Source organism: Sapajus apella, unplaced genomic scaffold (genome assembly GCF_009761245.1).
Source record: "Sapajus apella isolate SASKATOON/1434 unplaced genomic scaffold, GSC_monkey_1.0 scaffold112, whole genome shotgun sequence".
Lineage (NCBI taxonomy): Eukaryota > Metazoa > Chordata > Mammalia > Primates > Cebidae > Sapajus > Sapajus apella.
In genome coordinates this window covers 278,446-292,366 of record NW_022437052.1, presented here as the reverse complement: position 1 = coordinate 292,366, position 13,921 = coordinate 278,446, and the positions used below count along the sequence as shown (strand labels likewise).

The following is a 13,921-nucleotide window of genomic DNA, read 5'->3' as shown; positions in this document are numbered from 1 at the left end:
GTACACACATTTGGGCTACTGGGATGAGCTCACCAGCATCTGTGTCACAGTGGATCCTTAGAGGGCCCAGTCTTGGCTTTAGTTCCATTTAAACTGCAGTAAGAGAACTGCCCTGCCCATGCAGGAAACGGCTGGGAAGCACACATGTCTGGGCCACTGTGGGCAGGCTTGCCAACCTTCGTTCCACAGTTCCTCTCACTATAGTCAGGAAATTGTCCCACTTATGCAGGGATCTGCAGAAAACACAAAGCCATATAGACCAATGAGACAGACTTCTGAACTCAGGTTCCTAGCTGTCTTTCCCCTACAGCTCTGGTACCCTCCTTGACTCTTCTCTAGGTCCAACCAAGCTGGAGTGCCACACCAACTTCTAAGCCCTCACAAGACTTACAGAGAACCCTAGATTAGGGTACCCTCTAGTGTTAAAATAGCTGCAGCAGTCACAGACTCTGACAACAGATTAGATTGCTTAGATTTCTGGACAGGCCAACTGAAGGATGAGCACAAACAAATCCAGACTGTAAAAATTAGAATAAATATCTAACTCGTCAATGTACAGAGACTGACATACATCTACAAGCATTAAGAACAATCTTGGAAGTATGACCTCACCTCATGGACAAAACATGACACCAATGAGGCACCCTAAAGAGATGGAAATATGTGATCTGTTGGACAAGTGATTCAAAATAGCTGTGTTAAGAAAGCTCAATGAATTTTAAGAAAACGCAGAGAAACAATTCAGAAATTTAACAGAGAGATTGAAATAATTTTTAAAAATCTGGAACTGAAAAATACAAATAAATGAAAAATTTTTTAATGCAATAGAAAGCATAAACAGCAGAGTTAGTTAAACAAAAGAAGGAATCAATGAGCTTGAAAACATACTCCTTGAAAATATAGGCACAAAAGAAAAAAGGAGAAAGGAATGAAATAGAACAAAGAAAACTTACAGAATCCATGGAATAGCATCAAAAGAGCAAATGTTTGGGTCATTGAAGCTCAAGAGGGAGTAGAAACACACAAAAGGATAAATGGCTTATTCAAAGAAATAACAGAGACTTATCCAAACCTAAAGAAAGATATAATTATCCAGGTATAGGAAGATCAAAAGTCACCAATAGGATTCAACTGACATAAGACGATCTCAGAAACATTATAATCAAACTTTCAAAGGCCAATGACAAAGAGAATTTTACAGAGCAGCAAGAGAAAAGAAGCAAATAACATGTAAGAGAATTCCAACACACCTAGCAACAGATTTCTCAGCAAAAACTTTGCAGACCAGGAGGAAGTACTCTTAGAGATACATTAAGAATATTGAAGGAAAAGATAAAAACGTGGTAACCAATAAGCCTGTAACCCAGAAAAGCTATTTGTCAGAACTGAAGGAGACATAAAGACTTTCCTGGATAAACGAAAGACCCAGAAATTCATCACCACTAGACAGTCTTACTAGAAATGTTAAAGAGATTTTTTCAAACAGAAAGAAAAGGACACTATGTGTAACAATAAAACATCTGAAGTTATAAAACTCACTGGTAAAAGCAACTATACAGACATTTACAATATTCTAATATTATAATCATGGTGTGTAAAACCACTTGCATTATTAGTACAAAGACTAAAAGACAAAACTATAAAAAATAACAATAACTACAATAATATGTTAAGAGACAGAGCTATTGAATGTTTATTGTAAGCCTCATGGTAACCACAAAGCAAAGACTTCTGATAGTTACACAAAAAATAAAAGCATACTACCAGAGAAAATCTCTTAATTGCAAAAGAAAACAGTAAGAAAGAACAGAATAAAGAATCTATTTTCTGAAAACTAGAAAACAAGTAACAAAATGGCAGTGGTAAGCCCTGCCTGAATTACATAAAATGTAATTGATTAAATTATCTAATTAAAAGAAATAAGTGGCTGAATGAATAAAAATAAATAAGACCCAACTATATGCGACTTACAAGAGAGTCACTTCCCCTATAAGAGAACACATAGTCTTAAAGTAAAAGGAGGGAAAAGATATTTTATGTAAATTAAAACAAAAAAGAAAAAAAGCAGGAGTAGCTATACTTATATCAGAAAAAAATAGATTTTTAGAAAAAAAAATTTTTTAAAAGACAAGGCAATTACATAATGATAAGTCAAATACAGCAAGAGAACATAACAGTTATAAATACATATTCAATCAGCATCAGGGCACTTAAATGTGTAAACTAAATATTAAGAGGTAAAGAGAACTATACCCTGCAATAAAATAATAGGAGAAACTTCAATACTTTCCACAATAGACAGATCATCCAGACAGAAGATAATCAAAGACACATCAGAGTAGTTGTTTCTAGATGCACTCTAGACCAAATGGATCTAATATTCATTTATAGAACATTCCATTCAAGAGTTGTAGGATATACATTCTTTGCAGCAGAACATAGAACAGCCTACAGCATATATCACATACAAAACAAGTATTAACAAATTTTTAAAAATCAATATTATATTAAGTATCTTTTGTAACCATAATGCAATAAAACTAGCGATTAATAACGAGTTACTTTGGAAACCATACAGATTTACAGAAATTAAACAAAATGCTCCTGAACAACCAATGAATCAATGAGGAAATATTTTTTTAAATTTTAAATTTTGTGAGAGAAATGAAAATGAAAACACGACATATGAAAACCTTTGAGATACAGCAAGAGGAAAGTTTATAGAAATAAACACCTACGTCAAAAAAGTAGAATGATGATATTAACCACCTAGCATTGAACCTCAAAGACTAGAAAAACAGAACAAACTAAGTCTAAAATTTGCAGAAGAAAGTAAATCATAAAGACCAGAAATAAATAAAATAGAGGCTAAAAAAACACACAAAAGACCAAAAAGAGTTGTTTTTTGGAAAGAAAAAACTGACAAACCTTTAGCAAGACTAAGAAAAAAAGAGAGATGACTCAAATAAATAAAATTAGAAATGAAAAAGGAGCCATTAAAATCGATTCCACAGAAATATAAAGGATCATAAGAGACTATTCTGAATAACTATATACAACAAATTGTAAAACCTAGAAAAGATAAGTAAGTTCTTGGACACATACAACCTATCAAGATTGAATTATGAGGAAATAGAAAACCTGAAAAGACCAATAAAAAGCAATGAGATTCAATCAGTAATTAAAAGTCTCCCATCAAAGAAAACCCAGAACTGATGGCTTCACTGTCATATTCTACCACATATTTAAAGAAGAACTAATTTTAATTATTCTCAAACTATTCCAAAAAAGTTGAAAGGAAGGAAATTGTTCCAAACACATTATTTGAGGCCAGCATTACCCTAATCCCAAAACCAGACACAACAAAAAAGAAAACTACAGGCTAATATCCCTGATAAACATAGATGCAATAATCCTCCATAAAATTCTAGCAAATCAAATTCAACAGCACATTAAAAAGATCGTGCACTGTGATCAAGTAGGACTCAGCCTAGGGATGCAAGAATGGTTCAGTATATTCAAATCAATAAACGTGGTACATCCCATTAATATAATCAAGAACACAAATTATATGATCATTTCAGTATATACAGAAAAAGCATTTAATAAAATTCAGCACCACTTTATGATAAAAACCCTCAAGAAATTAAGTATAGAAAGAAAATACTTCAACACAAAAAGGCCATATATGATAAACTCACAGCTAACATCATATTGAATAGGGAAAAGTTGAAAGCTTTTCCCCTAAGATATGGAACTAGTCAAGGATGCCCACTTTCCCTACTTCTATTTAACATTGTACTGGAAGTCCTAGTCTGAGAAATCAGGTAAGAGAAAGAAATAGAGAGCACTCAAATTGAAAAGGAAGAAGTCAGATTGTCCCTGTTTGCAGATAACATGATCTTCTTTATAGAAAACCCTAGTAACTCTACCAAAAAGCTAATAGACTAATAAAAAATTCAACAAAGTTGCAGGATATAAAATCAAAATACAAAATTAATAGCATTTTTACAGTCTAACAGAAAACTACATGAAAAAGAAATCAAGAAAGCAATTCCATTTACAATGGCTACAAAAAACACACCTAGGAGTAAATTTCACCAAGGAGATAATATATCTCTATGATAAAAACTATAAAACACTGATGAAAGAAATTTAAGAGGACACAAGGCAATAGATATCCATTATTCATAATTGAAAGAATTAATATTTTTGGCCAGGTGCCAGTGGCTCAAGCCAGTAATCCCAGCACTTTGGGAGGCTGAGGTGGGCAGATCACAAGGTCAAGAGTTTGAGACCAGCCTGGCCAATATGGTGAAATCCCATCTCTACTAAAAAATACAACAATTGCTACAGGTGGCATGTGCCTGTAGTCCCAGCTACTTGGGAGGCTGAGGCAAAGAATCACTTGAACCCAGGAGGCAGAGATTACAGTGAGCCAAGATCGTGCCACTGCACTCCAGCCTGGGGAACAGAGCAAGATTTTGTCTCAAAAAAAAAAAAAAAAAGAATCAATATTGTTAAAATGTCCGTACTACTCAAAGCAATCTACAGATTAAATGAAATCCCTATTACAATATCAATGTCATTCTTCACAGAAATAGAAAAATAATCCTAAAATTTGTATGAAACAACAAAAGACCATGAACAGCCAAAGCAATCTTGAACAAAAAGAACAAAACTAGAAGCATCACACTACCTGACTTCAAAATAAGCTACAAAGCTATAGTAACCAAAATAGCATAGTACTGGCATTAAGACAAACACAGAGGCTAATGGAACAAAATAAATAATCCAGAAATTAATCTACACATTTATAGCCAACTGAATTTCAACAAAGGTGTCAAAAACATACACTGGGGAAAGGATAGTCTCTTCAGTAAATGGTGCTGGGAAAAATGGATGTCTACAGGCAGAATTAAACTAGATCCCTATCTCTCACTATGTACCAAAATCACCTCAAAAATGGATTAAAGACACGAATGTAAGATTCAAAACTCTGAAAGTACTAGATTAAAACAGGGAAAACATTTCATGGCAGTAGTCGGCAAGGATTTTGAAATTTTAGGATTATTTTTCAAAATCCAGACAACAAAAACAAACACAGACAAATGGGATTGCATCAAACTAATCTCCAAGAAATCGAGGTAAAGTGAAGTGTCAAAAGATATGGAAATAACACAGGTAAGGTCTACCAGGGTTTTGCAAGCAGTGTGGAACAACAGAGCAAGCCAACAGGCTTGGGTATTGCTCTGGAGGCCCAGTAGACGAATTTCTTTACAAAACTCATGGGTTGCAATGGTGATTTCTCTAATTGTAAAATAGGTTTCAATTAAACACTGTCACCTATTGAAGGCTCTGAGCTTAAGGCTGTCAGAACACAGGTCAGAAAGGACTTAAAAGTACAGGAGCTCCAGAATAGCACTTCCTTGATAAATTGAACAGAATGGAAAGAGAAATGAAATGCAAATAATTTTATCACTATAGGATTCATTATGATTTGATGCCCTAACTGCTTACCATGTAAAATCACAAGTTACATACAAATCATCTTGTAGTATCTTTGAAAGCCCTGGACTTGGAAGTATGCTATTGGATCAAAGAGATAACAGTGAAACTCTCTGCTGGTTATATATTTCTCTTCATTGTTTGGGGAATAAGAGAGGAGAATAGGACTCTGAGAAGTTCAAAGATAAATTTTTCACCTCATAGTTGATTGTCGTATTTCTCTTTTTAATCTTTTTATTTCAGCCATGAATTATCTTCCTTGGGTGAGTGAGGGAAAGAATTGTGCCCGCACCCAATGGTGACATTCCCCACAGTGACTGGAATATGACTGTTCTGATTCTATTTCCAATATATTCTTTCTTCCTTTCTTTCTGGTCTACTATTTTGGTCGCCTTTGCCACCCAGGAGAGCAATAACAAGGCAGTCTGAAAACATGTCTGAACTAATCAAATGTTTTCATCATGTGTATAAATGCATTTGCATTTGTATATGTATTCACAAACATTTGGAGTGTATGTAGTTGCTTATTCATATTTGATTTTTTGTGGGCAAGTATTGACATACCTGTGTCTTTGTCAGCATGTGTCTTGCTGTTATATATGTGTAAAAGTGAGTGTGAATACATACATGTGGGCTTTATCACCCCTGAAGGACAGCAACCCCACAGGTCTGTGTCTGTAATAAGGAACAAAATATGGAGTCCCTCTGACATTTGAATTTTCACATCTTGCTGACAGATGAGAAGGGCGCAATAGGGCCTGGCAGGTCTGCTGCCAAGGCCCAGACTAGTGCTCATTGCTTCCCCAGAGCCTTCCACAGCTGATGCCCATGCTGCTGTCACCTCTTCCCTTTTGCCTGCAGGTCCCTGTCTGGTCGCATCGTTGGTGGCGTCTGGTGGTTCTTCACCTTGATCATCATCTCCTCATATACAGCCAACCTGGCCGCCTTCCTGACCGTGGAGAGGATGGTGTCTCCCATTGAGAGTGCAGAGGACCTAGCGAAGCAGACAGAAATTGCTTATGGGACGCTGGAAGCAGGATCTACTAAGGAGTTCTTCAGGGTAGGGACATCCTTTGTCCCAAGGCACTTTCACAAAAGTGAACCAGCACTGTCATTAAAATGTCCTTCTCATTATATAACCTGAGATAACAGGCAGTCAGGGCGAGTGCTTAACTGACTGCAAGTCAGGGAAACTCAGGACATTTCTAAGCTTTCTACCATCCCCCTAAGAAATCTACATTTCTACATTTGTAGAAGCTTCAAAACTGCTGCATTGATTTAGATCCCTTGCCTATACCAGTCTGTGCTAATTCTCCGAGGGCTACAAAGGACATCAAATACAATTTCCTCTCTGTTCCCATAGTAACCTCATAGTCTAGTTAGTAATTGATTAAAAACAGCTTGTAAGCAACAACTGGACTTGATGCTGTTTGTGTTCTCTCCTATCTCATAGCAGGAGCTCAGTGAATGTTTGTTGACTTGATGAGTAAGAGGATAGTATATGGGAAAAAAAATAACTGAAAAAGGTGATCTATTAAATAGCGCCAGGAGAGAGAGAAAATGTGAAGTGGGAGTGGAGGTGGCGAGATATGTTTTGGCAGGAGACATTGAGCGAAGGCAAAGGAGCAGAGAGCTTAGGAGCACAACCTTCCAGGTCAGCAGCTGGAGGCCAGAACCTGGCTCCATCCCTTACTTATTCTGTGCACTTAGCCTCTGTGACAGCATTTCCATTGGTCTATACAATGAGGAGAATAATGTCTGTATCAGACCTTAAGAAGACTAAAAGAGATAGGGTATGTAAAATAAGAGGCAAAACAAGGAATGATCAATGGAGGTTTCATATACCATTAGGGCTTCAAGGAAATGCAAATATTTGGGAATCATTCTGAAGAATGGGTAGAGAATGAAAGTCTACAAGGTAGACTTGTAAACATTTCTATATATCACAAAACCAGGCCAGCCCTGAGTAGGCTAAATACATCCTAGACAAAAGGAACAACTGGGACAGATGCCGAGAAGCAGGAAAACCTGTGATTTCCCTGGAGTTTAGGCATGTTTACGCCAGGAGTTGAAGAAACAGTACATGGAACTACCATATATTGATCAAATAAGAATAATAATAAACATTTGCTACCGTTTACGTAGAAACCGGGTCCTGTACTAAGCACATCCTACACGAATTATGTCATTTATCTTCTCATTAAAGATGAGTTAGGGATTGTCCCTATGTTATAGATTAGAGTTAGGAGATGTCCCCATTGTATAGATCAGATAATTAGAAGTAATCATCTAAGGTCACACAGCTTAATTAACAGCAGAAGGAGCAGAGAGAGCAGGCCCCCATATTGCCTCAGGCAAGAGAGAAGGAATCCTGTACAGACTTACCTAGCTCTCTCACTGTAACTTCACGGAGCAAACTCCGGGCCCGAATATACCACTGTGGGATGTGCTACAGGTTCTTCGTCACGGGCTTTGTATTCTGTACAACAGACAGGAAAGGGAACAAAGTCTTAACCATCATTGATCCTAACCCCAAGGCTAAAATCATCAATTTTCAACATATCAGAGCAAGAAGGTGTCTTAGGGGTCAACTAGTCAGAGCCTATCATTTTAGAGAGAGGTATTACTTGCTTAAGCTCACCCAGCCAGTTAATTAAAAAAAGCCCCTTATAATCTCATTACAATTCCCTGACATTTTTAGCCTGCAACAAAAGTGTGAAGAAGGTGCCTGCTTCTCCTTGTCCATAAAACCTGTCCTCTGCCCCAACTCCTGCTGATGTAGTTAGAAAACCATCTAATTCACTTAACAATGCTTTCATCCTTATAGTCAATACAACATACACCAGTCTTCAAAGCACTTTTGCATTAATGGTTTCGTTTATGTTTCACCTGTGACCTCAGGCAGAAGAGGTATTGTGGTAGCCACTTTGTGGATAAGAAATTAAAACTTGAGAAATTATTTTGATGCAAGTGTCAGGGGTGGGTACCAAATCTGAGTTTTCTGGTTCCAACCCAGGTATTCTTGCCACTGAACCACATTGTCTTAATGCGGTGCTGTCATTAAACTGACAAACATTTTTAAAAAGATCAATCAGGATGGCAGATGGGCTTGCGGACACATCTAGTCTAACCCTATCATTTTATAGTTGGGAAAACTGAGGCCCAGAGAAGAAAATGGTCATGGCCTACCTAGTGAAAGGCACGGCGGGGGTTAAAATTTCAAAAGTTAATCACTACATCAATTGACATATTACTGCCTCTTGTCCACACACAAAGTTAGGAACCTGGAACCAGAGCAGGACATATTCTACAAGTTCTGTGACCAGGCCTACTACATTGGTAGCAAATTGGTTATAGTCCATGCATTTACTTTGATAGATCAGTAGTGTTTGCTTAGAGATTCTGAGGTCACACCTGGGCTCAATGTGAAGGAATTCTTTGATTGATATCAATGTCTCTCATGTATACAGGAAGGGAAACTGGTACCAAGCAAGCCAGGTATGAGGCATTCCTACCCTAAAGTAAAACCTTAAAAAAGACATCATTATTAGTAGTCATTGCACTGCTTACAGAATGTCTTCCTTGTGCCAGGCACTGGGTTATGCATTTTACCTGTGTTCTCATATAATCTCCATGGTAACACTGTGAAGTGCACGGTATTATTACCATTGTCAGAGAGGAACACTGAGGCTCGGAAAGGTTATGTTACTTGCCCAATGTCTTGCAGCTAATAAGATATAAAGCCTAAATGCGGGAGGCAACCAGGAGACCAGGGACTCCTGGCTCTGCCACTAACAAACTGCATGACACTGGAAAGTTTATTGCCGCATCATGGGCCCCAGCGTCCTTACCTGTAAAAGGAAAGTGCTACCAAGATATGTCCCATGCATAAGCCTTTCCATCTCTGTGACTCTGACCTTGGATAATTATCCCACCAGGAGTTTGGTGGGTGGGGAGATAAGATCACCAACTATCCCCACAAGGCAGAAGGAGGGAATAGTGAGACAAAAATTCTTCTACTCCAGTCTCTGAAAACGCTGGCTTCTTGTCCCCATGGCAGCCCAGAGCTTCTTGGCAGCCCCAGCCCAGAGATGCTTAATCCTCCATCGACAGTTTAATTAAGATGTATGAAGGGCTGTGGGAGCTGTGGGTGATAGGAGAGATCCAAGAACAAATGCCCTGAGTATGCTTCCAGTCTCCCCTGCCACTCATGCTACCTTCACATTCCTGGAGATTAGATTTTCCTGATAGTTCATCCCGAGCGTCTGTGCGCACAGCCTTAACATCTGGGGCACTGGGGTGAGGCTGAGAGGACATATTAATTTTCTGCATACTGTTGCTCAGAAGGCTCCTCAGCTCTGCCTGTCAACAGCCCAGTTCCCTGCTGTGTCCATCCTGTCAGGTCAAACTGCATCTTGCAATTGCCCTGTGTGTGTTTTGTTAGTTTGTGCCTGGAAGATTATCTGCAAATCTGGTCATAGCTGAATGTATACATTTTCCTGTTTCCTGTGAGGGAATATTAAATACATTGGCAGACACTATGATTAGTTCTGGGTATTTCCCCCCTCCTTATCTTGGAATCCCCCCTCCCTTTTCTCCCTTCTTTCTTCTTCTTTCTCACATTGACATTGTTGCTTGAATGATGTGTCTTCATGTAAAGGATCAGATACTCCAAGCTAGCCAGGGACTTAAAGATTACAATGCCCAAACTCCCCACGGAACAGATGGGGAAACTGAGGACCAAAGAGAAGGGATTTTCCATAAACAAAACCATGAGTGAGAAGTAGAACTAAGACTGGTATTCATGGCTCCTCACAGCCAGTCCAGTGTCCTTTCCAAATTGTAAACCAGACTGTAAAATGAATGATATAGCTTATCTAATTATAGGCTATTAAAACTGAAGTTTTAATAGCAACTATTTCCATTACTTTTCCCTCAAGACCTATGATTTTCCTGGGCCCCAGATATCTTTATTGATCAGTTGGCTCAAATGACAATTGTAGATCAATACCTTACCAACATTTGACATGCACTAATATCGAGGAAATAAACCTGATAGTTGTATGCAAAGAAAAGTGATATGCTGCATGTATAATGATAATTTTATATTAAATCTGAAATCTATATATTAGCCACTGAATTATATCAAATATGTGACTCTAGCAATAATTATTTTTAAAAAGTAGCCCCTTACATGTATTTAACACTTGTCCATTTAGAAAACATTTTTAATAGCCAGACTTTTGTCTCCCTAAAATACATCTACTCTTTGGGAAAAGGTCACCATTTAGAAAGAGTATGCTAGATGAGTGGGTTGATTATGGTCCTGGATCATGAGCTCTGACTGAGGGGCCTACCATGTGCAAGATACTCAGTTAGACTCACAGGAGGGAAGACATCTCTCAGGTAGCTTCCACATACTTGAGACCTACGTACAAAAAGAGATGACTTGCAATCCTAGCAGTCTAGCTTGGCCATCCAGTGAGTGCCCCAGGCAGTGTGTTTTGGAAGATTGGAAGCATACTCAGGGCATTTGTTCTTGGATCTCTCCTATCACCCACATCTCCCACGGCCCTTCATACATCTTAATTAAACTGTCAATGGAGGATTAAGTATCTCTGTGCTGGGACTGCCAAGAAGCTCTGGGCTGTGTCCCTTAGGAATATCAGCCCTCACAATACTGTTTCTCAAAGTGAGGGCCACACATGCTATACAGATCAGAATCACCTGGTGGGGACAATTCCTGAAAAAGATGTATTCTAGGTCTCACCTCAGACTTGCTAAATTAGAATCTCTAGATTTAGAGCTAGGGAATCTGCATTTTTACAATCAAGTATGTGATGATGGTGCCTACTAGAGTCTAAAAACCATTGCTTTTGGAACTGAGGTGGACTCCAAATACATAGGATTTATTCTGTTCTATGTTAGACAGAGCCAGCATCTCAAGTGGAATGAACAGTCCAAGCAAAGTCCCAGAGGGGAGAAGGCCCAAGATGAGTTTAGGAAGAAATAAGGAAGATAGTTGAACCATATTTGGAAGGTTTTGAAATGTAAGCAGATGGCAATAGTATTTGGTCCCAAGTTACCAGCTGTATCAGACAGCAATATATTTGATTGGTACAAAAATAATTGAGTGGTTTTTTTGCCATTAGTTTTAAAAGTAATGCTAAGTTACTTTTGCATTAACCTAATACATTCTGAGCAGGGGTCTTGCAATATAGGATGACTAGAACTTGGCAGCTCATGATCCAGAAACTCTTCAGTATTTTCTTCCAATAATGAAATCAGATTCCACTGATACTCGGCTCTCTGTTTCTTCTGGTTAGCATAAATATAGCCTCATTGAACAATAGATAGGTCCTTTAACGTCTTTCAAAGCCAGGTTGGGCCCCACTTTTTTAACGCTCCCCTTATTTAGGAGGAATATAATTACTCAGAAGTAATTAAAAGATTCTCAGATATTCTGTTCATTCCGTATTTGTAAGATATTTGTACTTTGGAACCTACTGGTACTAATTAGAGCCTCTTATTTTGCAATCACTCATAATTTGTTTCTTCCTGAGCTAATCTTGCTCGTGAATGTGTGATAAAGCTACACTCAGCTCTTCATTAATGTGTGTGCCGACTCCAATTCTAAGCGCACATAATTCCAGCTTTGTTTCTGTCCCTGCCAGAGGTCTAAAATTGCCGTGTTTGAGAAGATGTGGACATACATGAAGTCAGCGGAGCCATCAGTTTTTGTGCGGACCACAGAGGAGGGGATGATTCGAGTGAGGAAATCCAAAGGCAAATATGCCTACCTTCTGGAGTCTACCATGAATGAGTACATTGAGCAGCGGAAACCCTGTGACACCATGAAGGTGGGAGGTAACTTGGATTCCAAAGGCTATGGCATTGCGACACCCAAGGGGTCTGCCCTGAGGTAAGTAGCCAAGATTTGCTTCCTTGGTACTCCCTCTCCCCTCCCTATCTCAGGAATGAAGCTTCTGTGTCTGCTACATGGCTCCATTGCCACAATGCAAGCTGTCGAGCGGGCCTTCTTCAACACCTGTGGGCCTGGAAGATTCCAGCCACCCAAGATCTTCAGCCCTGAGGTTGGAAATTGACCTGGGGGCCTCAGCTTGCTGTGACTGTCACTGCCCATGTGTTCTTCCCCATGCCTCACCTTCCTCCTCCAAGTGTGTGAAACATCAATGAACCTTGTGCTTTTGTCGTGTAATCTGTAATACCACATCCTTTACCAGACACCCCTGCATCCAACAACGCTATGAACAGAGTTCTCCAGCAACCTGAATTCTTTGACAGAAGGTGGTTTATAATGTTCCTCTCAAAAGAAACATAAACACATTGTCCAAATGAAAAATCAAATCATTTGAGTCCTGAGACTCTGGCTGTGGAAAATGAAATAGCATCTAATAAATAGCACCAAATTAATTATAGCACCTATTCTTACCTGGAGATTGATTTATTTAGCAAAATATAGATAGTTTGGTAAAGAAGCACAACAGACTTTACTTTCACTTAAAGAAGTCCTGATATTCATTCTCAGCAGCTGAGGAAGAACCCTGTAGACGTGGAGTCAGACTACCTAGATTTAATTCTGACTGTCTTACAAAAGGTAAGACATATCATCTCCCAGCCCTCAGTTTCCTCATCTATAGAAGGAGAATAATGAGGTTGTTGTGAGTTCAAATAGTATAATCTATGTTGGAGGTCACTGAAAACAGTACACTGTGAAGTCACCTATGAAACATATGAGATATTATGTCAATTACAGAAGGATTAAATCATTTGGGATAAGTGTTGGATTTCAGGAAGGGTAAGAAGGATTAATACGGTTTGCAAAATGGTGGTGATGGATTCCTAACCCATCTTGATATGATACCCAGGTCCACCTCTGCTTCCACTTTATTCATTTATTTTAATAAAAGCCCCAACATTGTTCTATGGACTAGGCTAGGAGCTGGAGCTACAAATTTGAACAAGATAGACATAGTTCCTGTCCCCATGCAACTACATTCTAGCAGGAAAGACAGACATTAAAGAAATTATTAATGTTTAATGACAATTCTAATAAGTACTAGGACAGTCTATAAAAGGGGACCTAGGGACACCTACTTCATGCAATGTGGCAGAACAAAATTCTCACTATGAAACAACTAGATATGCTGGATAAGACATAACAAACAGCCTTTTAAATTCAAGTTAAGAAATTCCTAGGACCAAAAAGGAAAAAACAAATTAAAACCAGAACTAAAAGCATAAGCTTACTATTTCAGGACTACCCTAAGCTCTGCAAAGTTATAAATTACTTGTCAATCTACATGAGCAACAATTAACAGTACAACTAAATACATAAAAGTGATCAAAAACATTTTAAGAGAAATGTTAAAATGTTAAAATTTTAAAAGAA

The 13,921-nt window shown here is 38.3% G+C and overlaps 1 protein-coding gene across 3 annotated transcripts in view; it reads left to right on the top strand.

Annotated features, from left to right (window-relative positions):
* Nucleotides 1-13,921, top strand: part of GRIA1 (glutamate ionotropic receptor AMPA type subunit 1) — a 323,009-nt gene that overhangs the window by 266,058 nt on the left and 43,030 nt on the right. For all 3 annotated transcript variants that reach the window (XM_032259814.1, XM_032259816.1, XM_032259815.1), the window contains exons 12-13: nucleotides 6,370-6,568; nucleotides 12,183-12,430. In XM_032259814.1, the coding sequence (XP_032115705.1) occupies nucleotides 6,370-6,568; nucleotides 12,183-12,430 (447 nt within the window). The remainder of the gene's footprint in view (nucleotides 1-6,369; nucleotides 6,569-12,182; nucleotides 12,431-13,921) is intronic.